We start from the raw sequence: 27,963 nt of genomic DNA on the forward strand, positions 1-27,963 counted from the left end.
ATTTTACTTCCTTAAAAAGAGTCTCATATAGAATTAAGGTTAATATCTCAGTGCTACAATCAAAACTACTACTCAATAGATGGCGCTACATGTATTTTAAACGAAAATGTCGTTTTTGTTGTCCACTTATTTGAATTTTTGCATTTTATTTCCTCAATATGATCACCTATTGATTTGCTTTTAATTCCTCACTACTATATTCAAACCTAGCACTCCATAGATGGCGCTACACGTATTTTAAACGCAAATGTCGTTTTTTTTTTCATTTATAATTGCTATTTTTGCATTTTACTTCCTTAGAAAGGGTCTCATATAGAATTAGGATTAATATCTCAATGCTACAATCAAAGCTATTGTTCAATAGATGGCGCTACATAAATTTTAAGTATAAATTTAGTTTTTGTTGTTTATTTAGTCAAATTTTTGCATTTTACTGCTTCAATATGATCAGATATTGATCTGCTATTAATATGTCACTGCTATATTCAAAACTACTACTCTATAGATGGCGCTGCATGAATTTCAAAGCCAAATCACGTTTTTGTTATTTATTTATTCATATTTTTTGCATTCTACTTCTTTAATATAATTACATATTAATTTGTCATTAAAATCTCACTACTATATTGAAACCTACTACTCTACAGATGGCGCTACATGTATTTCAAACTCAAATCTCATTTTTTGTTATTTATTTATTCATATTTTTTGCATTCCACTTCCTCAATAGCCTAAATTACATAGATTTATTGGCGCGTGTGATTTATGAATAAATTTTGTAAAAAAAATTGAACACAACGCTATCATAAATACGCGGTCCGCCGCTCTATTTCGACAAACACCACCCGTCCAAACAAATAAAACGCGCAAACACAAAAACTAGAAAAATGCAAAATGCAAAAAATGAAAAACGAGCGCCGAAAAGAAGCGAAACACAACAGCTAATATAGAAATATGCGCGCATCATGCGAGCCATAAATTACGCCCCGCGTGTAATTTATATCGCTCACAACGTTCCTGCGAATATTTTTCGCTTTTGTTTTGTTTTAAAACGCTGTCGTGAAAATTTAAAACTTTCCACGCCAATGAAAACTAACAATGAAAACTAAGTACCTGCACACAAGGCGAAGATTTATGTCGAAATAATTTAGGACTTTGATGTAAAAGTTCTCATTTGTAACCAAACACACACAGGTAAATAATTTGTTATGTGAACTTACGAGAACTCGACATCGCGATTATTAATTATGGCCGACGCCGCTCACCTCGCTCACCGACCATCATAACTCGCTCGTTCATTTCGGTAGCGGTGGTTGGAGCGCGCGCGCTATCCGAAACGCAACACACAAAGCACGCGCGGCGCGCTGCATGTATATTGCGTTGCCTATTTATTACCGGCCAACGTCGTTCGCAGCCATATATTATTCCGCGAAGAAGGTAACACTAACTACTATTACACGAGAGCTGAGGTACTCGGCATGCAGCCCCAACCAACTTCCACCTTCGGAGAGTGGAAGAATTTTGAGTGAGGTTGAAGGTGTTGTATCCGTGTTTCATATCAGTTTACTCGCTCGACAACAACCACAATGTAATCCCGAATGCTCAAATGGCTGAATGCGCCCGAAAGTTGAGCCGCAAATTAATCATATCAGCCCCGTTAAGGGTTGGCACAGAGAATTTACCTCGAATTAATCTAACTTTCTACCTTTACCAACCAGACAAAAATAAAAAAAATTATAATATAAAACTAACAAATGTAAATTTTTGACTTTTGACTTTTATGATTTCAAAACAATTGAAATTAAACCCAAACAAAAAGTTTTTTTACGCTTCGCGAGCTTTTGCAAGTTTAATTTCGGGAATGTTAAAGTTGCGTATACATAATTCACGCATCCGGGGTAATATTTCAACTGCTCCACATGAAGAGAACTTTGAACTCATTTCCTAATCGTACTTACAACATGTAAATTGTTGGCTTGGCTGAGAATACTCGTACATCTAATGCAAATTGACGTCATACTATGAGTAGTTTGTGCGCTAGCGCGCATGCGCACAAGGTAGTCGTAATGTGATTTTCATCCACCTATTAAACTTTCCACACTTTGTACTTTGTCTTCGCGTTTAGCATTTTCCGCATGCGAATTCCAAAATTCGCTGTCAGCTTGCACACACTTGAAGCAAACGCGAAACTTTTCCGGGTTTCCGGGTGTGTCTCACGCCCAACTTTGGCGCTGGTTAGTTTTTAGGTACGTATGCAAAACGGTTTCATAAACATCTGCTATTTCACTTACAGTTTCTAAACTAATTTACATAAAATGATTCTGTTTTCGTGTGTGCACGCAGCGTTAACACCACAACCACCACATCACACTAGAAAGTAGTTTGAAAAACTTTTACGAGCCTGGATTTAATTTATAATTTAATTCATCATCACATTTCAACCTCTAAAGAAAAAAAAAAAAAAGATTTTCTGTGTGGTATTTTGTTCCGACATGCCACACAACAAGGATATTTATATCCGCGACATATTGACCTTTGTGTACCGGAAAGTGTTCATCGCGGGCACTTCCCTCGACGGATTTATGCCCGCTTTATGATCGTCTTTCAGCACCCTGCTGCCTCCTCTCGCGTGACTGGCGTGCCTTCAATGCGCGTGCATTTTTCCTGTCAATTTCTTTGATGGCCGCCGATCGAACGCCACCCGTCGTAAACGTGTGCGAGTTTACGACGACAACGAAAAAGCTTCGCGCGCGCGAAGAGAGGAGAGGACAAAACGTTTACGACAGACAGATAGACAGACATAAAGCTCGCGCGCTATGAAAAGCTCGGAATCAGAAAAAGCAGTCAGTGTCTACGTATAGAGTACGTAGGTATATCAATCTCGAAAGATCGCGTTTAATTTCCTTTCGCGGGGCGAACATTCAAGCTTTTATTTGCGTTTAGGGCTTAATTATGTGGGTGGTTTGATTTTCATATTCAATTAACTGCACGTTTTATTTTATTTTCAATTTATTATGTAATTTCCTCTCTGTGTATACGCAGGAAAATAAAATAAACAATTTTCGACATGAAAATGAAAAATCCCTACTAATATTATAAATGCGAAAGTCCTGATGTTTGTTACACTTTCACGCAAGAACTACTTAACCGATCATCATGAAAATTTGTACACATATTCTTAGTGGTCCCCGTATGGTTATAGGCTACTTTTTATTTAATAAAAAAAATTATTTTTTAAATAAAATAAAGAAATTGTTTAGCCAATAATACCTCTGCATCTGGCTATTTGACTACTTTAACGCCATCTAGCATTCCAGCAATGAAGCTCAAACCTAAGTACTATAGTACCATCACACTGTATTATCACACTGTATTACCGACAGCTACGTCAACATCAAATCCAATTGACTACACTATGGAGACTGTACACTATACTTCCATAGACTATACTTTCAGCCATTTTAAACTTCCCGCCATTCTACTTCATTGTTACTTCATCTGTGACTACAGACGCGTACGGAAGCAACTTCATTATTTTAGATATTCGCGAGCGAAGCCAAGGGTTAAAGCTAGTAATGTGAGAAATAACATTTTTAAAAGAAATACGAGCTGAGAATCGTCATCGACAAGTCGATAAATGCAAATTACCTCAGTCTGCGCAGCGATTAGCAAACATAAAACGAAAAACTTTACAGAAACTTTACGATTGCAAACTTGGTCTCGCGATGCGTGCTTTTAAACTTATGCAAACCCAGAAAGTAGGATGCTTTTAGTTGTCGATGCAAACGCAAAAAAAAAGAAAAATGTAAGAAGAGAACCTTTCAGGTTAGCGCAAAGTTGTTTACCGAATCAATCTGAATTTAAATTTCATCATTTTTAAACTAAAAATCAATTTTTATAATTTTTGGTTAAAATTTTCGTCTGTGTTTTTACCCGAGTGCTTTCATTTCGATTTTGAGCGGACATATCCAGCCCATCCGACACTTTAACGCACTCCAACTACGTTTTTATCCCTTTTCGAGGATTCAACGCCCTCGTTGACATAACTGCCGCCTGTCTGCGCTGTGCAATTGCTTCAATTTCCACTGCAGGCCAGCTCCACTCTATTGTATACGCAGAACGTAAAGTGGAGCAGCAGCAGCAGTGGTCAATCGATATGAGTGATGTATCACTGCACCAGATCCTGGCTGGATACCACCGTGGCGAACATGTCCGGATGATACATTTTTCATCCGGGCATTTCGCTCGAAAGAAATGAGAAAATGACGGCGGCAAAGACGAGAAAAAAAAACACAAGAAAATAAATTCGTAAAAGGACATTCGACACTGAAGCAGCAGCAGCAACGAGGAAATTTTGTAATATTGTGTGCGAGCCCAAGTGGAAGAGAATGTGTGAAGTAAAGTCCATTTCAGTCCTGCGCGACATGATATTGAGTGATATTGTACTACTACAAGCAGAAAAACATATCGGCCAGTGGAGGACGAGTAGGTACGGCTGATTGAGAGTTATGTTCGACATGCGGAAGGACTTTGTAAGCCCCGTTTCGTCGGTCATAACAAACTCCGAAAGTGTACGTGATTTTTCTTTTATTTCACGTTTTTCGTTTGCTTCTGGCAAGTGGCGCATGATTGGAAATATGTAATACACGCAGCGGAAATCGAAGAATCAAACAACAACAAATCTTAAACAATTTTCAATGAAAAACAGTGTAAAAATGCACGATTTTTAATAATTTCAAGAAAAAAGATAAAATAATATCCACTAACCTTATTGTCCTTCTGCCAGGAGCAAGATCCACGCTTATTAAAAACCTTGCAGACGAGAAGAGCATCTTGGCCGGGATTGACTTCCGTGTACGTTGGCTGTTGGTCGAAACGCTGCACTGCACCGACTGAAACACAAACAAAACAAAACATTCAGTTATCTCCACGCTGCGCTGCGCAAAATACAGAAAAATGTAAACACAGCATATCACAGCGATAAACTTCGTATCTTCAAGAATTCAATATCAACCTTGATTGCACAAATAAAATAAAATAAACTAAACACTACACTATTTCATTTCAAACACACAAACAAACATAACCTTAAATTAATTTCAACAGTTTTCATAATTACCACAACATGAAACATCAATTAAACTCCACAAACAAAAAAAATATACACACCAGCACGTAAAGTTCACCGTGGTAATTTTCTATTTCCTCCGCTTGGGTTTTATCGCCGTCGGGATAACTAGAGAATTTAATTTCGTCAAGGATGTTGTAATTTTCTCAATGAACATTTCACAGTTTTACGTTTTACGGGCGCGCGCATCACACGCCGCACGCCAAAGTTATGCTATGCAACACACACTGCACGAGACATGTGCATAACATTGCATAACATTCGAGACACAACGTTCGACATTTATATACGAGTATGCGCAACCAGCAGCACGCTGAAACTTTCGTCGGATGAAACGCGCGCTAGCAGAAAGATAGCGAAAGGGTTGGGAACAGAATCAGGCTGGTATGATTCCGGGATAGTAAATGTTGGATACGGGGGGTTAGTGCGCCGTTAGTGATATTAGCTCGGCAGGACGCTGCGGGATAACTACGGGATAACTATACGCCGTCGGAAGGAAGGAATAACGTGGAATATATGACGCGTCGCGGCCAACGCGCCCGCCATAGATGAAACGATAGTGAACGATGGCGAGCGGAGAGGACACCCGAAACTACTCCACGAGTTTTCCAGTTTTCCACTTTTCCAACTCCGAGGCAAGCGAGGGTCGCAATCAACCCGTGTTTTACACTGTTATCTATTATACAGTGTGCCTTGGTAAGAAATTAATTAATTTATACAATAATTTATAAAATAAAACAGCAAAAAACGTTGAAAATTAATTAAAATTTTATTAATTAATTAATTAATTAATTAATATTTTTTATTATTGTGAAACTATTTTTACAGGTTGTAGATTTTTTTATGTGGTTTTATCTCGTGGCAGGATACAGGATAGAGCGGCTGATATATTAGTTCATCATGATTTGGAATATTAATTAAATTACTTTACTTTCATCTCGGCTCAAGCATGTTGCGCCATGTTCCGGGATGTAACATGCCCGACATTTAATTTCGTCGGCATTGCAGTAAAAACTGCGCATTTTACGTGATGGATAAAAATTGTGTTTTATATTTAAACTAAAAAACTAAATTTTTACTAATTATTATTTTTCTTTGCTCAGAAAATACAAATATAGAATAAAAATATTCGTGTTTACTAGGCTACTTAAAATTAATTTACCCCATCGTGAAATTGCCGGCATTATCACCCTTCTATTTGCTTAGCCTTAGCCCCGCGGAGAGAATATGAAATAAGTTGGTGAATAATTCGCTCTACTTTCGCGTTAATTACGCGAAATTAGTGGAATTTCGGCAATTTGCCCAGAAAGTAAACTCGGCATATTTTCGTCCCTTTTGCGTGCTGCTGCCGACGCACATCATAAGCCAGCAGCGTCTATTGCACATTACGGCCATTAGGCGCGACCCGGGCCGTATGTGCGCGCCGCGAATATGAAACAAGTCTAATATTTGTCACTAATTACATTGCGAACGAGTGAGGCAGCGGATCGCTTCCACTTTTCGCCTCAATCAACCCCTGTAAACGCTGCCGACGCACTCATTTCCATTTCTGGCGCGTGGCGCTACCCACACACGGAAATTTATGATAATGAAGCAAATATTTACTCACGAAAAGTTCAAGAAAAACAAAAAAAATAAATTTCAATAAATTGGAATAGAAAAATCGAATGTTTAACAACATTTAGTCATCTCGTGACTAAAACCCGTGACTAAAGTATTTTTTAGCCATCCATGTTTAAAATATCACTTTTGTGCCTCAAAACTTGGAAAAAAGTGGTGCTATAATGATGAAAATAGAAAAAATTGTTTACGTGTATAGTTACATACTTTCAACAATATAAAATCTCAATTTCACTTGCAAATTGAAATGCAGCTCGAATTGCACCACCAACAGCCTGAAGGAAGTTGCACTCTACACCCTTGCACACGCGCGCTTGGCCAAAGAGAGAGATTTATTACAAGCGAATTGATTCGCCATCGATGAAATATGCGCGGATTGTTGTGCGATAACTCGGATTTTCCTTTCTTCGCGGGGAATTCTGCAGCGAGAAAATGCGAAAAATGTATGCGCATCCGATTGCACGCCATGGCAGAGAGTTGAAATGAAGTTGCCATCGTGACGCGCCAGTCAATAACGCGCAAAGGAATAAAGAAAAACTGAATAAAATGCAGGAAATGCAGCAAATGAAGCACAATTTACGTAAATACCTTTGTCTAAAATATACAAAATAAAATAAAAAATAAAAACTCATAAAATCAGCAAGATTTATTAAAAAAAAAAAACAATTTTTATTTTTTTTTGTTTTTTAAAGTAAAATTTTACGACGTGCGGCCCAACGTTAAGACAACGACACTCGACCACTCGTCGAGAGGACCCCCAGGACCAATGACAACAACCACGGGACAAAGTCGTGCAACCGGCGATCGGGTATGAATACAAATGCTCTCCAGCTTCCGTGGCTCCGGGGCGCGCGGATAAATAACGCAAAGCGGTCGTGAGCCGAAAACCGAGCGCACGTTAAATACCGTCAGACGGGTTTTCTATCGGTTTTACAACCCGCCGGCTGAAGCCTCACTCGTGTTTTCAAGGGTTTCGCCCTACTCTCAGGGCTCTCAGTCAGTACGTCAGTACTTCACGAAATCTATTATCGCAAAACGGAAAACAAACACGTAAAAATTGATGTTTAAGCATTGAAAAACCCTTAAACAACGCTTGAAAAATTAAATTTAACACTTTGTGTGTGTTTGTGTGTGGCTGTGTTGTGCATTGCATGTTTGCGCATCGGTTGCGTCTCGAACCACCTCCCAGCCGACACTTTCAATTACTTTGCTGCATAATGAATTCAATTATCGCAAACAACCGCCTCAGCTGCACACTTACAATGGATGCAGCCGGCTTAAATTTCACAGCACAAGTACTCCTGCTCTAGCATTACCACCCACAAAGTCTATTTTCCAGCGTTGGGAAATTTCAACGACTTACTCGCACGAAATCAACTCGTCTTTCAAACAATTCGTCAAAATTTCTTAAATTTTCTTTTAAAAAACCTCAAAAATTACTCAAAACCACTGCACATCTCATAAATATTTTAAAAATCTGCATTCTGTAAATATTTACAAACAAATTTATAAATATTTAGTCTGCGGTGGAAATTCTCTGCTTGAAAACGCTTTCCAAGTATGTTCGATCTTATCGCGTATAAATGCGGCTTCAAGTGGCGTCAATTTTCCGTTGCCAACAGAAGCTTTGCGCGGTTCACGACGTGAAGAGCGAAAATGCCCCCTCGCATGTGTACGCGCACTCAAATGAGTGGTGCTACGTGGTGTATATATTCATATCGGTTGCGCGAATGCGTTCGAAGGTCTCGTTTCGCGCTCGCAGCAATTGGAACAAGCGCAAGACGAGGCAAAGCCAAAGAAAGGATGAAAGGATGCGTGCAAGGGTGTAGTGTTTCGTGCTACGCTCCTTAATATCGCTCGCTATAAATATTAAGCGAGTGCAAAACGTATTCATATAATAGACACGCCGAAAGCTGTATTACTCGTAAACCCACAGAGCCGTAATTATAAATTTTCAAAAATTTTAGTTTAAAAATATTTTTAAGCGAAAAAAATTGTAGAAAATTTAAAAATTACAAATTTTTGTTTTTTTAAACAAACTCCGGTCCTGTAATTATCATAAAACTAAAATTTATATATAACAGGACCGTATTTATATTTTTTTGAATTTTATTTCAATAAATTTCCAGTAAAACTAAAAAAATTAAAATTTTTACAAAAAATGTTTTTAATCCGTTTCTGTAAAATATATACTGAAATTTATACATAGTAAAGTGAGAAGCAATCGTGCCTGGCAAAATTCGAACGCAGCAAGAAAGCCAAGACGAAATTATTGGCGGCGCCGCCGCCAGGCGTAATTTTATCAAATTTCGTGAAAAACGTCTGCACGCGAGACAGGAAATTACATCTTCTCTCGGTTTTGTTCTCCCGCAACACTGTGCAACTTCGACAGACGTGTTTCGAAATTAAACAGACCAAATTAAAACTTTGCCATAAATTTACACAATTAAAGTGAAATCTCCGATATTCCCCGCCTCCCCTCGGCGTATAGGTGATATTTGCATTGCCAAAACGGCAAATTTCCTCTCACATTGCATTGTATTGCTGTTGATGTTGTTCATTGCGCTGCTCATAAATAGTTGTTTAACGGTAATTTACGACCGGCGAGCGGTAGAATATTAATATGTGGTGGCAGCGCGAGCGCGGAAATGTTTGCATTGACCATTAATTGAAGCGAATTTCGTATATTATCCTCGTGGTCGGCAATCGACCGCATTCAAATCTAGCGATTTTCTATTCGAATGCATCCGTGCAGCGCATTCAGCGTATTTCGCATGCAAACAACGAAATAACAACTAAGCTAAAATACGTGTAAATAGTTTCTGAATTAAAGTAACAAATATTTAAATAATAAATCACCTAAAGACCAAACAACAAACAAATTAAACCATACAATACGGCAATAAATCAAAATTCTCTAATTTTTGACATTTTCCGCCGTTTTAAATCATCATACAGATTAATATTTGAATTATGCGTTATAAGTCGATAAATCTATGCGAGGACGACGAGGTTTTTGTTATTTGCCATTGAAAGTGCGCTGATTTATGAAATAAACCACCACACAAAACGCAAGTTATCTCCTGCAATGCTTTATGCGTTATCAGGTCAGATACTAATTCAACAAAGTGTGCGCCCAAAGTATACCACACGACGAGCAAACGCACATAAATCGCGCACGGGCGGCGCAAAGCAATTTAAAACGGATCGACGCCACCGGCGCCTCCACCATCAAGCCAAGCAAACACAGATATTAACCGGCGGCGCGCGTTGCAAATGCTGCCGCGACTAATACACATCATACATGATTTATTCGCCATGGTAGAGTAAAGGTCAACACGACCGGGCATCCTGTGCTTGGTAAATATTTTGCGTGTAATTTATACGCCGGGTTATAATTAAACATTAAGGAGGAAATTAGACGCGGGCGAAACTTAAACTTAAAACAACATGTTTAGTGTGGAAACTTGCGTTTGAGTTGAGTTGAGTTGAGAGGGGTGTGTGTAGGTTATAGTTATGTGTGAAGTGTATGAATCTAGAATGTTTCGCGTTTTCCGGCAGTTGCGGTTCGTTTGCGGTCGCTGTGATTTCCATCAGACTGTGCTACACCGCACTTAACCGCGTTTAAACACTCCTAGCTTAACATCACAGGATGTGTGCTTCATATCCTTTTAAGCATGGTTTGGATTCACGCTTATCTCAAAAACTTACGTTTAAATTATTAAAAACTTGATTCTTAAGCGAAATTTTGTAGTTTTTAGTAAAAATTTCATCAATTTACTCAAGAAAATTTGCAAATTTAATTTTAAATAAAAGAAAAATGGCTATAATGCATATTTGCGCCATCTACGATTGAATTATTCAACTAAAACATGTTTAAAACTCAATATCAACTTTCAACCCTAATTTAACACCCTTTAAATCACAATTTCCAATATTTTAATATTTATTATTTTATTCTAAGAACAAAAGAATACAAAAAATCATAAATAATCAAAATCTGTCCAGCGGTTCTTGAGTTATAAGCGTTGTAACTAACACTTTCATATAAAAATATTTTTATAAATCATTTATTTTCATTTGCAATATTTTTCACACTCGTTTATATTTATGCTCCTGCAAATTACGCGAGTGATTTATACCGGAAGCACATAAACTCCTAGCTAGTATTTATTAAACGTGTCACCGGAGCGCGAAACAGAGCGCGCTCGTTGAGGTGAGTGGTGTAATAGTAAAATCCTAAAATTCCAAATTGTAAAATGCACTTTACATTCCGCGCAATGATTCAATGTGCCCTGACACACTACGAGTACTCGTACTTGAGAGTGCGTTGCAAATATTATGCGGTGTTCCATTAGGTTATTGTTTCCATTATTTTTACACGTGCGCCAAACACGCGGAGAAAAATATGACTAATGTAGCTGGCGTGTTAAGTACAGATTAACGCCGGCCGCAATAAAGCCACAAAACGGAAAACAAGAGTTTAAATAATAACACTGGTCAAGAGAACAAATAATTTTTATATTTTAGATAAGCACGGTTAGAAAAATTATAACTGTGATGAATGATTGTATATATAATTTTTGCAACGAATGCAATTGTTGGTTTTAATAATTTTGCAATTCTCTTGAATTCTCTCTGTTCAAACACAAAGAGGTTTTGCATTTTCCATTTGGGCGTATTTCCCTCGCGGATTTTCTATTTTTGCGCACAACGGCTCGCTTTTGTTGCTCGCGATGGAGTTAATCGATGCAGAGTGCAACAGATCAGCTACATGGCGGGCAATCGCATGTTTGATTTTTGCCTCGCGTTTGTTATGCATTTTGGGCGCATAGCTTTATTCGGCTTAGGGTTTTTCACCCACCAAACAGGCCGGGGCATTGTAGTGAATCGACCATGCCAGTTTTCATTTGGTTAATAGCAAGAGCAAACAGCCGATTGTGTGCAAAACGTAACAACATAATCGAAAATCGTATAACAAACAATCAAACTGGATCAAAATAAAGTTAAATCAAAAAACTCCTTCAAAAAATACAATTTTTGAAAGAAAACACATGAAAATCAAATTTTTTATATAAAAAATTTAGTTTTAATCAAGTTTCAAAGGAAAATATTTAATATTTCCAAAAGTATTCTCATTTTGTGTTCATACCGCTTGAAATTTTGAACATTTTCGCCATTTTTACCAAAAAACCAAAGAAATAAACCTGATATTAACAAATTTTCCCAAAAATTATTTTTTGTGTGATTTTTAAATTCATTGTATTCACTTGAGCTGAAAATCTCATCATTTTAAACATTCATAAATTTGTTCACTTCGGCATACGCCGCGCAATCAGTTTTCTAAAAGATTGCAAACTTTCCGGTCGAATGAAAACTCGCCGCTTTATGTTTCCCGACGTTTCATTCCACCCTCACTGCAGTCGCTTCAGTTTTATAGCATTTTATGAACCCACTCGCGCGCGGTTCCCAAATTTACGACCACACGGAAGACGATATTATAACAATAACATAGCAAATTAAATAAATCACAAATTACAACACGCTGCACCTCACATTAAACACTTTTAAGTCCATACAAGTGGGAAACACGAGAAAATAATTTCTTTTTCTTTGCGTATTCGTAAAACAAGTTCGTTTAGTTCTTGTTTGAAGGTAGCAGTTTTATTTAAAACCACGGAAAAGTTTCAGGACTTGATGCCGCGCTCCGTATCGGTCGGAAGACACGAAATGTCGTTTAAACAAAAAGTACCAACAAAACATCTCAAACTACACTCTGCACCACGCAGCAAAAAAAAATCGACTTAAAGTTGAAAACTTTTGTTTGCTATTAAAGCATTAGGAAAAGTAAAGCAAAAACTGTAATTTGTAATTACTCTATACTGTACACTTTTAATTAAGATTCCATCGACTTTGACGCAGTTTAATTTTCCGCACAATTAAATATGAATTTAATTCAAGATTTGTTTTTATTTGATTTTCTAAGGATAACGAATGGATGTGTTTCAATGTGAGTATATAAGAATAAAAGGAGACTACACTCGTCGTCTAACACACAAAAAATAATGATGCAATTTGCATCGTATTGTGAGTGAATAAACCGTAAACAAACTGCGGCGAGGAAAGCAAATTGCTATGCCTTTCTCTACCTTTTACGCTCGGCCCGTCGAGGAAGGTACATCTTGTTCAGCTCGCGCTCATCCTGTTTATCTGCTGCTATTATAGCGTGAATGCGACAAAGTCGACTGAACTGCGATGGCGAGGAGAGTACGCCGAGGTTTTGAGTACTGCGACACTCGTAATTCTCGAGTAATGACAAGTCTATTTTCTATTTTGAGCGGGGATAATAGATGCTTTCGAAAGTCACTTTTTACACCTCAATGACATTTGAATCATCATGTAGCTTTACTAAAATTAACTGGAAATTCTAAAGAAATGTCATTATACGCGTTATTCAAGCGTGAAAAAATAATTATTGAACAAATAATAAAATAAACCCGAAAAAACCTATATAACAGCGAAATTTTGATATTTTTGATGGTTTATATTGATTTTCTCGTTATAGAGTTACAGTTTCTCTGTATAACGACGAAAAATATTTTAATTTCTAGCAATTATGAGCTAGAACATTTTTTTAAAGACATGACATTGATGGTAACATTTGAAATATTGTTGTAATTATGATCCCAACATCCCTACAAATTGCAACGCAAATTTCTATAACTTTTTCTATAACGATTTTTCAGCTAATTTGTTGGGGTGCACGTTGCGTTACTAGAAAATCATTTAAACATAACACAAGTGAATACAACTGAGCGACGCGGAATTCATATTTAGACTTCAGGAAATATTTACCGGCATTTTTACAATAGTAATTGAGTTTATAACCAGCTTACAAAAAATTATACAGATGCCAATCCACGTAAAATTCCAATATTTGATTATTTTTTGTTCCTAGATGTAACAAAACGTCGATATAACATAATACAATCCCCGTTGTAAATTTTTCCAGTTCTGAATTTACAAAAAATTATTTGTTCGTTATTTAAAACACGCTTTTGATAAATACAAAGCGATATTATAACAATAAAAATTGTATCATCAATAACAATTTAGTTTTAGTTGCAGGTACAATCAGCTCCCACTCAAATAACAATAAATAAACAAATGAACATTGAATATCCTGTTGAAACTAATAAAAATACCAGCTGTTACAATTCCAGCGCGCCAATCGGGCCGTGCTTCAATTAAACCAATATTGTATTTCATCGTTAAAGCATTTCAATTTGCGCAAGCTCGCGAAGCTTTGAATCGCAACTATTTTTCGATTACGTTTTAATTAACCCAGATTTCAACTTTATACCATCCTCTGGACTCGACCATCGCTCATCTACCCAACCAGCATATTCCACTCGAAAAAATATTAATATTTATTCGGCTTCGAAATTCATCTCGTATGAGCATTGCAGTATTTATTTCAATCAATGCGCAGCGGTTAATAAATATCTTATTTGAGTGCGGAATTATTTAATATTCATTCATATTTAAACAGAGTCTATTTTTAATCGTTTCAATTAATTATAGTGAATTTATATCAGTAAAATTTAAAGAAAAGAAAATATTTAGTTGAATCCCTACTAATATTATAAATGCGAAAGTCCTGATGTTTGTTACACATTCACGCAAAAACTACTTAACCGATCATCATGAAAATTTGTACACATATTCTTAGTGCTCCCCGCATGGTTATAGGCTACTTTTTATTTAATAAAAAAAATTATTTTTTAAATAAAATAAAGAAATTGTGTAGCCAATAATACTTCTGCATCTGGCTATTTGACTACTTTAACGCCATCTAGCATTCCAGCAATGAAGCTCAAACCTAAGTACTATAGTATCATTACACTGTATTATCACACTGTATTACCGACAGCTACGTCAACATCAAATCCAATTGACTACACTATGGAGACTGTACACTATACTTCCATAGACTATACTTTCAGCCATTTTAATCTTCCCGCCATTCTACTTCATTGTTACTTCTTCTGTGACTACAGACGCGTACGGAAGCAACTTCATTATTTTAGATATTCGCGAGCGAAGCCGCGGGTTAAAGTTAGTTTGCAATAAATGCAAAAATAATTCAATTTATTGAATGCTAGCGCCATCTATCGACGCCCAAAGTAACTATTAACGTAAATACACGAAAATATCAACAAATAGCAAAGAGAGCAATACAAAACACTCGATAAACATGACTCTAAATATCAACCTGATTAAATCTTGTTATTTTGATGTATTTTATACACATTTCCAACACAATTGTGCACAATTCTCCTATTTATCCGCCGAAATTAACACGATGCGCACAAAAACAAACCGTGTACTTACGGGAGCAATAATTAAATTCATTACCGATTGCAGCTTGCACGCTGCGCGTCTGCTCGCTCGTTTGTCAACTCATTAGCCTTAATAATAGGTGCCGCGTGTGCAATATAGACAAACTGCACGCACGCGTTATAATTAATTAATACATTGATTAATTAATTAATTTAAATTAACATCGTGCGTCGTGCGAAACTAACCAAATCAAATTCGATATGAACTATAATTGCAATTAATTCAAATAAAACATTTTATGAGTATTTAATTGACACTTGGAATGATACTTTGATGCACGCTAAACACTTTAATCATTTCGATGTTTGAATGTAATTAAAATTGTAATTGCGTTTCGAAATTTCCAGCTGACAACTCTTTCTTGCTTTCTTTACTGCAGTAAAAACATCAGCGCATCCAATAATTCTTTTGAACCCGCGCCGCGCCGATAGAAAGAGGAAAAAATAAAATAGGAAAAACTTTAGTGAAAAACCGTCGCATCTGCATCAGACTATTCTTCAATCGCACAAAAAACCTAACCCTTTTTCTGCTCGATAAAATTTCGCATTAACTCGGCAAACTCTGAAACGCAGACACCGCTAAATTATTAAATGCACCCCCCAAACAGAAACAAGTCAAGCTAAAACTAATAAAACACACAAAAAGTAAAATATCTGACAATTTTTTGTCTATGAGACAAATCAATCAATATTTTAAGGAAAAATCTTTTGAGTTCATATTTTTTATGCATAAAAGAGTGGATTTTATGCACAGTAATAAAAACTGCATGTGATAATAAAAGGTGAAAAACTCGACGTGTCCACAGCGTGTTTTTTGTGTATTACAGCATAGTGCATAGTGAATTTTAATTATGATGTTGGTCGTGTCGCGCGAGTTCCAGTTCGGACACGTTGTCCTCGCACGTTTTTGTTAGTTTTGTGTCATCGTGGCGTTCCGGGAATGTGCACAGGAGCACACAACAGTTTACTACTATAACCAGGCGCACTCAATTCCAGAGATACTACACTACGCAAGAGTCAAAACACAAACACAAACAAAAACTGGATTAAAACATATTTTTTCCTAACTAACTAAACTTCACGTAGGTAATAATTCTGCGAAACAGAGAAAATCATTTTTTGTATTTTCGAGGAAATCTATTTTTATCCATAATGTAACCAACGTGCGCTCCACCCCAGAAAATAATAAAGATGAAAATAAAGATAATAGTAATGATAAAAGTCGAAGATATGAAGAAAAGATAAAGATAAAGTTAAAGACAACGGCCGCAACGCAGGAGATAACCCCTTCGCCTGGAAAATGCGCGCAATTTCGGGGAATGTTAACGTTGAGGGGTTGTTTTCCACGCTATGGCGTAGCGGAATTTGTATAGACTCGGAACAAGGCGTAGAAAGGCGCAAGACAATCAAAAGACGATTATGAATCCGGCGCCCTTTTCCCCTGATTGCAGTGAAAATAAACAAAAAAACTAATTTTAAAAATTTAAAAATTACATTCATACGAAATTTAGGCAACCAGTTATGCATTTATAATTACATATTATTTAATATTATGATTATTACGGTAACTAAATAATAATACGCGTCTATTTTTTCAAATTTTCGAGTAATTTCTCAACATTTTAGAAAAAAAAAGTTTTTAAAATTATATTTAGGCAACCAATTATTCATTTTTAGTAATTATCATTTAATATTAAGTTTATTAAGGTGACAAGCCTTAAATTATTGTTGTGAAAATAATTTTTAGAGTGATTTCTCAGCATTTTTCAAAAAAGTAATTTTATGACATTTATGCAACCAATCATACATTTATGTGTATTATTCTTGAATATTTTGCTTATTTTGATGATAATCCACAAATGACTCTCGTAGAAAACACTCAAAATAATACGCGTCTTGCGTTGTCAAATTCCGAGTAATTTCCCGGCATTGTATTCGCCATTCTGCATCGTTTTGCACATTTGCAGCGCTTCTGATCGGCGTGCGCATTTCATCCCAATTCGCACACCACCACCCACCCCCGGACGTGTCTGCGCGCCGCCTGATTGTGTTCGAATTAAGCCTTTTGTTTCAAGCGCTCGCGCGCGTTTTGCTCGTGCAAATCTTTCGTTTGTTCTAAGAATAAAAGGGGTGGGCCGATGAGAAATTCCAAGACGGCAGCAGCAGAAGCAGCAGCAGTGGCAGGAGAAGTAATACGGAAATCTGCTGCAGCGAACAGACGAATTCTTGCAGGACGCAAACCGAACAGAAGTGAACAGAACTGCACGAAACCGAACGCAGAAGTGAACACTCGATGGTGTGAGTTCGGCGAAGGGGTGGTAAAGGAGTATAGAATAGAATGGAACACCCCAAAGAGGCGCGAGTAAGGGTGAGATAAGATAAAGACGCGTCGCGCGTTTATCTACCTCCCAGCGGGTACTTAATACTAATCTACTGTGTGGAAAACCAATGAAAAAGTCATTTACTATACTGAAATATATTAATACTAGCTTTGACAAGCGGCTTCGTTAGCGAATATCTAAAATAATAAAGTTGCTTCCGAACGCGTCTGTAGTCACAGAAGAAGTAACAATGAAGTAGAATGGCGGGAAGTTTAAAATGATGTTGACGTAGCTGTCGGTAATACAGTGTGATAATACAGTGTGATGGTACTATAGAACTTAGGTTTGAGCTTCATTGCTGGAATGCTAGATGGCGTTAAAGCAGTCAAATAGCCAGATGCAGAGGTATTGGCTATACTATTTCTTTATTTTATTTAAAATATAATTTTTTTTATTAAATAAAAAGTAGCCTATAACCATTCGGGGACCACTAAAAATATGTGTACAAATTTTCATGATGATCGGTTAAGTAGTTTTTGCGTGAAAGTGTAACAAACATCAGGACTTTCGCATTTATAATATTAGTAGGGATTACGTTGAATATCAAAAAATATATGTTTCAAAAATATAAAACAATATAAACTTATCTTTGAGCTTGGTCATTTTACCCTTCAAGATATAGAATATTACATAGCAAAAAAAATAAGGGTTGCGTTCGCTTTGTGCTCAAAGTCGGCCGGGGTACTTTGTTCTGTTTTTTGTGCGCCGCTTTGTGTGTTGCGCCATTTTCCGCTTTATGATATGACATACGGCGGGTGTTTATCGCGGCCCTTATCAGAAGATATTATCCGTACGTTACAAGTTTTTGTTCGGCCTTTCAGCCCCCTTCGAATATCATTTCTTTTCTAAACACACACACACACGCACACATAGAAAAAATAAATAAATTTCATACGATTTCGAAACAGTCAATATTATAAACTCCCCTCGAAGGATATTTTCGTAAATATTCCTCATCATTTCATCGCCCGACTCAAATGTAATTCGATTTCTATCAAATCTCAAGAGGCGGCTCGCAGAAATTTCGTGCAAAATTGGCGAATTGGCAAAATTGCAGACGTCGCGCAGACTCACAAATTACATTTATAAACGCTCAACTTATCAAACGAGTTTATAAATAAATAATTTCCCATCATATGCAAAATATCAGCCATTAATCCAAATATATATACAACACAAATTACATTAGTGCATACCAAGAGTGCATTTTGGGTTGCCTAGAATACGCTGCATAATGAAATTATTAAATAAACGTCAAGCGATGTGAATTTAACGCTGAAATTGTTCGCTAATAAGAAAATGACTAAGACGAATGACGATGACAATGAGGCTTTCCTATGACTAAGGTCTTAGGCCTGCATTGTTTTAGTCGACGAAGCAAACACAAGTTAGTCCGTCCGCTCTGACCTTCCTTCGGCTTTAATGTATGTTTGGTTGCCTGCATACCAACGCACTCTTACCCCCACTCACAAAAACACACACACACAGAGTGTCCACACGCCCCATCAGTCCTTACTTACGCCCAACGCTTCGTAATTGCCGAATTGTTACCCCTCTCAAACAAGATCGTCCCACTGACCTAAGCGAACAAACACCAAACTCATTTAATTATTCACAATTGAAGCGCCGTCGTCAAGTGGCGAGTGATGAATTGAGACGACAATACGTCCAATGATAAATTGAGTCACTGCACGGTCACTTTCCCAGTTTTTGTCGTGTTTGAGGTTATGCGCTGCATCAACTACAACTATTTCCGCATAGATGGCGCTACTTGTATTTCAAAGCCCGCGCGCGCATACCGGCCGCGATAATTAATTGTTCGCATGAACGTTTTTGCTCCTCGGTGAAAAGGGATTGTCTTAATACCAACCCCACACTCACAGGGATGAAATTCTATTAGGACGCAACTGCGATTCAGCCATGTGTGCCCCGGCATATGCCGCCTCCGGACGAGCGTAACAATGGGGCGAAGATATTAAACTGCATAACGCGCCACAATGAGTACGGGAGGCGGCGGCTAGACAGCATCACGGCGGTTCATGAGGGCAGCCAGGCCCACCGCTTGACACGCCAAACAGATGGCGACATTGTAATTAATGAGCGCGCTCCGCTTGACGCCGGCGTGTCACCGACGATGGCGGCTCATGAATTGATTAATACACACCATCAACTCACACACACGTACCTATATTACACGCGTGAGTATCACAATCAACCGCCAGATTCAGCGAAAATTCATTGTAGGCAACCCACATTACACAGATTACACATAAAAGCGCCTAATAGCTTGCCTATCTCTCATTTATTTTTTTTCACAACAAAAACTGTGTTTATTTTATATCTGTATGTTTTGATGATGCGATTATATTTACCGAGCACGTAGCATCAATAAATACACGCGGGTATCGGTGATGTGGAGACGTGCGGCGCGTTTTCATCGAGTAAGCAAAATTTTCCTCGTCGCTGCCGCCGCCGGCCGCAATAAACTCGATAAACTATAAATTCGCCGTCCACCGGGGGGCGAGAAAACGAATGTGTAACTTATTAGTTTTGTGTGTTGCGCCATTAATATTTTACTCCAATGACTTTCGGCGCGTAAAAACACGCGACAAAAGATTTACGACACCGCGCGCATTATTGCGTTAAATATTTAAGGATAACATAAAATTCGTGCAGAAAAGATTACGACGTGTAATGACGGGCCGGCTCTCTATACTGGTATTTTTATATTTTGATAGCCGCCATAAAAATATATAAAAATATTATAAGCTAGGCAACACACAAAACACTCTTGAGTGTAAATAACGTGTAATTGATATTGAACATCAAAAACTTAAAAAATATCAGTGGAAATTATTTATAAATATTTTGTCTATTTTTATCATTGCGTTTGATCTGAGTGGCGGCAGTGGAGGCGGCAAAAGCGCATATTAAAATAATCGAAAGGCGTCGACAGGAGGGCTTTTCCGACGCGGTTCAAGCTCGTTTGTTGCCCATACTACATTGCAACCCTTACACCCTTTTACCCAGCGGTAAAATGCCATTGTGGCGCTGCGCACAAAGCGGTTAATGTACGTTTTTCTCTCGCCGGCGTCTTCGTTTTTTCTGTTGTTTTTTGTTTCGCGCGCGTTGTTTGTTGATATTTTTCTACTTCGTTAGTCTCGGCTTTCAAAACACGAAAAAAACACACTCACAGTGTGCGTGCTGGTGAAAATGGGCCGCGAATGCAATTCGCGATCGTTAATACATAATAAAGCGTGAAATATACGAGCGAAATATTGACTGAAACGAACGAGTTTTATCGGCGGCGAATTGCCGGCAATAAAACATTGCGAAAAACACATTAAAACACAATAATAGGAATAAAAGAGACTAGCAATGTTTATTTTCTTAACAATTGGATGTGTTTTTTCGGTTTTGCTCGCGTTTGTTATGTTGTGCTACTGGTTTTTTGTTTACAACATTGTTGGGACGCCATTCTATCTTAATTTAATGACACAGCTTGCCGGCTTCTAGCTTCCTGACAGATCAAATACCAAGCATGAAACATTGCAACGACAATATTATACAACCTACAATACACGACGCACTTTGTCGCATCTTTACGAGCCGTAGTCGCTTTTGTTGCGACGGGGGCGGTTAGCACCTTGTAGGCGCGTTAAATAATACGTTAAAGGGTCGTAACCGTCGCGCCGAAATGAGACACAAACCACCATTACTGCCGTGCAGCATCTTATCCGCACGAAATCTTCATTTTCACGGAAATACACGGCAGATAAATAAAAACAAGTCATAAGTAAGTACATTCCTACTAATATTATAAATGCGAAAGTCCTGATGTTTGTTACACTTTCACGCAAAAACTACTTAACTGATCATCATGAAAATTTGTACACATATTCTTAGTGGTCCCCGAATGGTTATAGGCTACTTTATATTTAATAAAAAAATTATTTTTTAAATAAAATAAAGAAATTGTTTAGCCAATAATACCTCTGCATCTGGCTATTTGACTACTTTAACGCCATCAAGCATTCCAGCAATGAAGCTCAAACCTAACTACTATAGTACCATCACACTGTATTATCACACTGTATTACCGACAGCTACGTCAACATCAAATCCAATTGACTACACTATGGAGACTGTACACTATACTTCCATAGACTATACTTTCAGCCATTTTAAACTTCCCGCCATTCTACTTCATTGTTACTTCTTCTGTGACTACAAACGCGTACGGAAGCAACTTCATTATTTTAGATATTCGCGAGCGAAGTCGCGGGTTAAAGCTAGTGTAATATAAATACTTGCGATTTTAATTAAATTGTTTTAAATTGTTTTAAATTGTTGTGTTGTAGTGTTTTAAGGAATGTTAAATTACTCCAGTGCAGAGTGTACATCTCACAGCGTGACAATGACGAGTCATAGTCTTCGCATGCGAAGGTGCACGACAAATAAATCACCTTGAAGTATGTCGCCCATTAACCCTTTCCCAAGCGTAGCAAAGTAGTGGTATGTGTCACCGGTGATGCAGGAAGAGCACAAAACATGCGACAAAGCGACATCTTGTGACTAGTTGAGATACTTTAAAACGTAATATAAAATTTAACTAAAAATATCACTCAAAAAGTTAAAATTTAATTAAATTCCTTTATAAAATATTTAATCCGCATGGTATTGGTTTTGTGGTAGGCAACCCACAAATCAAAAACACAATAATTGTGTATTAATGAGAAAAAATCTATTTTTACACCAAAGTGGTGCCATCTATAAGAGATAAGCTCTAAAACACATTCCGCTGTTATAGTCACCACCGAAAAAAGGTGGAAGCCACTAAACAAGTGTGAGATTGATGGGCACCAAGTTGATGGATGACAGTTAATGGACGAAATTGATTTGTAGGCCACACAACAACCAACCGCATGCTCGACGGGAAGCCGTTCGATAAATAAAGCATGCGGTATGAGCCACCTGGGTTGCCTGCTAACCTACATCACCGCAATTTACAAATCCACTATGTTTGAGTGACAAAAATTATAATCATTATAAACTATCACACTTATCCAATCAATACTACTCAGGAGTTTCTTCTGACACCTGTGTGAAACAATCTAATAATGAAATTAATTCGGGCCTACTTTGCATCTTCCCTGGCGCACAATGTGCTAAGACTCATCCGTTGCGGCGCATTTCATCCGCTTCACGTCAAGCGACGCGCCCCTTTGTGCTTTCAGCGGTCTGTCAGGTGAAAAACAGTTTAATGCGAAAAACGTGAGTTGAGACTTTAATCCGCTTCGTGAAACTTGAGCGTTAAATATTCCGCTCGAAATTAAATCAAAATTTAATTCGCGATAATAAAAAGGTTATGAATACCTCGCGTAAAATTGTAAATTTTATATTATTTGTTCTAATCTCACCCGAAAACTTCTTAAATAAAAGATTTAACAAAGTCAAATTATTTTATCACAATTTGCAAAACCGCAAAACTTTGCGTATTCTACGACTCGGATTACGAATATTGCACAACTATATCAACTGATATCTCAAGTCAAGTTTGAAGCACGTCACGTCACACTCGGTGTGTGTTTAGGATAGTATAGCTATAGGGATAGAGATATCCTGAATTGTAGCTGGCGGCTAGGTGGCGAAACACAGTTGAAGTTGTGCACAAAGTGCGAAAAGTAAGAGGACGAGGACGAGAAGCGGTAGCTACTATCACCGAGTCATATTTAGTTCGGTTGAAGTTGCAACTTAGCTCGGCGCGAGTAGAGTAGGCAACTACAAGCACTGCCACTGCTCTGGTTGAGTGTGGAGTGTAACATTGTAACCTTAAAGCGTTTAACCTTCGCTGCGCGCTCGAAATTGCAACATTAACGCGATGCTAAAACATTCAAACTGTTAAAACACCGCCGGGCGTTTTCTAATCTTTATTTTTATTTGTTGATAACAGGGAAAATAGAAAACTTTTGAAATATATACTTTTATATTATAAATTTAAGTTTGAAAGTGTTTTTATGTTTAAAATTCTAAAATCAATAATATTATTCGTTGGAAAGCAAAAAATTCAACAAAAAAAATTCATGAAAAAATGCATCACGTTTTGCCTAATGTACTTCTTTTGATGTTCTTCCATTCAAAGAAAATTTTACTCATATCTTATGATACGAATCGTTGCTCTTATATGTTTCACAAAAGCCTCAGATTTTTTATAAACATATTTTAATATATAAATATTAAATATTAAATATATATTTCTTAGAAATTGCTCACATGTGTGTTTCTCAAAATGCCCGGCGCCTCCACGCTATTATATGACATGTAAATATTTTACTTTTCTTGTAAAAATTTAAATTTAAAAAAACGTTTGTTGTAATAGCACATAATACTACTCTTAACATATACGCCAATTATTTTAAACTTTATTTTAAGCAGTAAACTGCCGTTTTATGATAGCGCCGCATTGTGTATTGGTTTGTATTGTGTGCAACGCCGCGCATTGTGTCCTGTTTCTGTGCGCCGTTTTTATGACTCCCGGCGTGCATTTAATATAATGCCATATTATCAACAGCTTATTTTGTTGTCCTTTAATGGCGCACCGAGCGCGCGGCAAAGAAAATTTCATTTTATTTCGCAGCTCGATTTAAATGCAAATGCAATTGCACTCTTGTTAATTAACTGCGTTTGCATTTCCGCATTTTTACGCTTTCCTTGCCGATATATTATCCAAAATGTTTACCGGTAAATTTTCATTGATTCCACATTAAGATTGTATTTATAAATAAATTTGTAAATTAATTAAAAACAAATTAAAATGTTTTTAACTTAAAAAAAAGACGTAATACGCTTGATATGAAACAAAGTGTAATAACGTCATTAAAAACTCAACGAAGCAATTCAAAATATCAAAGGTGTCGAGGTGTTGAGGTGTTTAATTACACTGCCACATGCAAAACGAATATTCCCATGTCCTTCAAGAATAAAACGACATCAAAAGCGAGAGTTGATGGAAACTGGTTTTCAAGTTATTCACCGTCCACTCCAAATACTCAAACATTTCAGTCCCTAAATCGATTCGGATTACAAGTCACAAATCATCATTAGCCATGATTAATACTCGTCATTATTCTACACAGAATATTAAAATATGAAAACTGTAATTTTAGCAACACAATAGTTGTGAATGTTAAACATAAACTGTAAACTTTATTCACCGCGTTTAAACTCAAACAAACCCGCGCAGCAAACATGTAATTATATATTGTGTACACTGTACAAAGTGTGTAATTGTAGAATTTGTACAATTGTACCATAAATTGTTCACGCCATGCGACAAACGTATCACATCCAACACACGCTGTGGTTAGCGTGGAGGCGCCGGGCGCGCGCACGCTTCACAATTCTATTTCGACGCGACGACTTAGCAACTCGTGAAATATCTGCGAGGCGGCGCGACGTCGCCGGGGCTTAACAACAGCGACAAGCAGGACAAACGCGCCGCAAACACGTTCGGCGAGTGCTTGTAATGTTTGTCACTCTTGTACGGAGACTTTCTCCGAGGCACACTAATGCGACCTAATTTAATCATTACGGCGCAAGCAACTTGCAGCAAACTAACAATAACTAGTTTTCCAAGTGTCGACAACGTCAGCGGAATATATTTAAGAAGGGTGAAATGTGAACACAAAGCGAAAAACACAAAAACAGGTAAAAATTTTCGGCGAATTGTACACACACTATTTTTTCGCCCATCTATTTCATAAATTAATTATGTTTTTTATAAGTTTATAAAAACTCGATTTTTGGCTTGAAATTTGGAAAATATTTAACTCACCTTGAGTATTACTCAAAATACCCGGCGCCTCCACTCTATTATAACACATGTATTTAATATTTAACTAAATTCAACTTAAAAAACGTGTTTTAAGCTCTAACGAAGTAAAATTTACATTTTAAAATATGATTTCTATAAAAACCCAATTTTTGAAACATTTTTAGCAATTTTTCAACAAAAAAATTCGAATTTAATTTTTGTTAATATAAAACTAAATAAATTCCTCCTCTAAAAGTTAAAAATTAAACCGCTTACTGGAACTTTTCAACGTTTTGCATTTTACATAATTAGCGGTAAGGGTCCGTTCCCTAATGTCGATAATCCCCAGCTATGTAGTGCGCCAGGGCGAAAAAAGCACATTATTAGCTCTGAGCTTTTCAAACTATCGGTAATAATGCGCTGGCGGCGTCGCCTCGATAAAACTAATTAGAAAATAATTTCCACAATATTAAAACTCAATTAACCCATAAACAACGGCAACAAGCTGTGTGACGGTGGCGCAGCGTCAATAGACCGGACTCGCCACTTGGGTAATGCCCAAGAGAGTGTATAAAAACAATATTAAAATAAAGGGATATTTTAGCGGTAGACATTTGCGTCTTTTTTGCTTGTATTATGTGCGTTTTTACTTAGTTTTTGCGTGGTTTTTGTAAACATTTTGTCCATTATGTGGGCATAATGCATAACATATTTAATAATACACATCATTATTGTTGTTATGCGAATATGAAGAAAATGTAGAAAATGAAATGTAGTCAAGTTTACAATGATGTACATGAGATTTGAAATAAAACATACAAGCAAGACTGATATTGCTGGTTATAATTAGTAATTATTGTTTTGAATACATGTATACGCAATGATCCATCCTATGACCTTTTTGGAAGCCACTGGCAAGGCTTGATTTGTGCCAAACAGAGTCTTGGCGTGTTTACTCATATGTCTGCGTTTATATTTGTCCCGCAGAAATTTACACAAACAGGAAACTATGAGTTTTGTTCCAGGAGAATACAAACAGCGTTTATTATCTGAATGCGCCAATAATATAAGCAAATTATACTAAAACACATATTTAATAAAAGGTCTCTCCCTACTAATATTATAAATGCGAAAGTCCTGATGTTTGTTACACTTTCACGCAAAAACTACTTAACAGATCATCATGAAAATTTGTACACATATTCTTAGTGGTCCCCGAATGGTTATAGGCTACTTTTTATTTATTAAAAAAATTATTTTTTAATAAAATAAAGAAATTGTTTAGCCAATAATACCTCTGCATCTGGCTATTTGACTACTTTAACGCCATCTAGCATTCCAGCAATGAAGCTCAAACCTAAGTACTATAGTACCATCACACTGTATTATCACACTGTATTACCGACAGCTACGTCAACATCAAATCCAATTGACTACACTATGGAGACTGTACACTATACTTCCATAGACTATACTTTCAGCCATTTTAAACTTCCCGCCATTCTACTTCATTGTTACTTCTTCTGTGACTACAGACGCGTACGGAAGCAACTTCATTATTTTAGATATTCGCGAGCGAAGTCGCGTGTTAAAGCTAGTTATCTATAAAATCAAGTCGCGTTAGTTACAGCGATAATAACTCAAGAACATGTGGACAGATTTTGATGATCTATGATTTATTGGATTCGTCTTGGTCCCGAATAGCAGAATAACTATTTAAATTCCAAAAAATTTAGCTACAAGGGTGTTAAATAAGGGGTGAAATAATACTTAAATATTTGTTTCGAATAATATTTCATTGAAAAAATCGTTTATATGTGAATATATTTACTAAAATCACACAAAAACTAGTTGAAATTTTATGCGCATCGTAACACGCTCATTTCCTCGTCACTCTAATTTGTTTATTTTGTTTCGAGCGTAGTATACGCCCCGCCGGCCAATTTATAATCCGTAGATTTGTTGTTGCCGCCCGCGTACGGACAGCGTGACGCAGAGAGAAAAAGCAATCATTTATGCGCGACATTAAGTCTTTTCCGTATTAAAAATTACAGGCGATAAATAACCAACTAACGGAATAATGCGAGCGCGCGCGTCCAAACACACATTCACATGCATTTCCCCTGTAACCACCACCCCCGCATCAACCACCCCTGCTTGAAAACTGCACAGGTTACTGCATTAACTTTGCGCATTTCAATGTTTTTAGTGTTTTCCGTGTTTTCACTGCGAATGCGCATTAGCATTAAATATTCACATAACCTAAAAATGCATATTCTCACCCCTAGCATATTTTATAACCTCCAAAACATTAAATCGTATCACTAAAAATAAACTATATATTTCCCAGCATAAAAAACTTAAAACTCGAAAGAAGAAATAATTGTAAATATTATATTTATTATTTAGGTATGCAATGCAGGAACATACTGTATGTTTAGCACGACGTGTGAACCAGCAAGCCGAAAGAGATAACTGCATTTTCCACTCGCCACCGGCCGTGCATTTCGGCTTTCCGCGTGCCAGCAATAAATAATATGCACTTGTGTGCGTGCACAAAACCTTCGGTGACACCGTGCATTGTTATGCAATATCCGCCATTTTGTTTTTATACATTTA

At 37.0% G+C, this 27,963-nt stretch overlaps 1 protein-coding gene across 3 annotated transcripts in view; it reads right to left on the minus strand.

Moving 5' to 3' along the window:
* LOC135793869 (hemicentin-2) overlaps window positions 1–27,963 on the minus strand; it is a 121,862-nt gene that overhangs the window by 48,913 nt on the left and 44,986 nt on the right. For all 3 annotated transcript variants that reach the window (XM_065304981.1, XM_065304980.1, XM_065304982.1), the window contains exon 2: window positions 4,768–4,892. Coding sequence is in view for 2 of the 3 variants with exons in the window: in XM_065304980.1 (XP_065161052.1) it covers window positions 4,768–4,892 (125 nt within the window). In the remaining variant the exon portion in view is untranslated. The remainder of the gene's footprint in view (window positions 1–4,767; window positions 4,893–27,963) is intronic.

This window comes from Atheta coriaria, unplaced genomic scaffold (assembly GCF_025399875.1).
Source record: "Atheta coriaria isolate IRGN ID8LTWV9N9 unplaced genomic scaffold, Caltech_Dcor_3.1 hic_scaffold_6_pilon, whole genome shotgun sequence".
In the NCBI taxonomy this organism is placed as follows: Eukaryota; Metazoa; Arthropoda; class Insecta; order Coleoptera; family Staphylinidae; genus Dalotia; species Dalotia coriaria.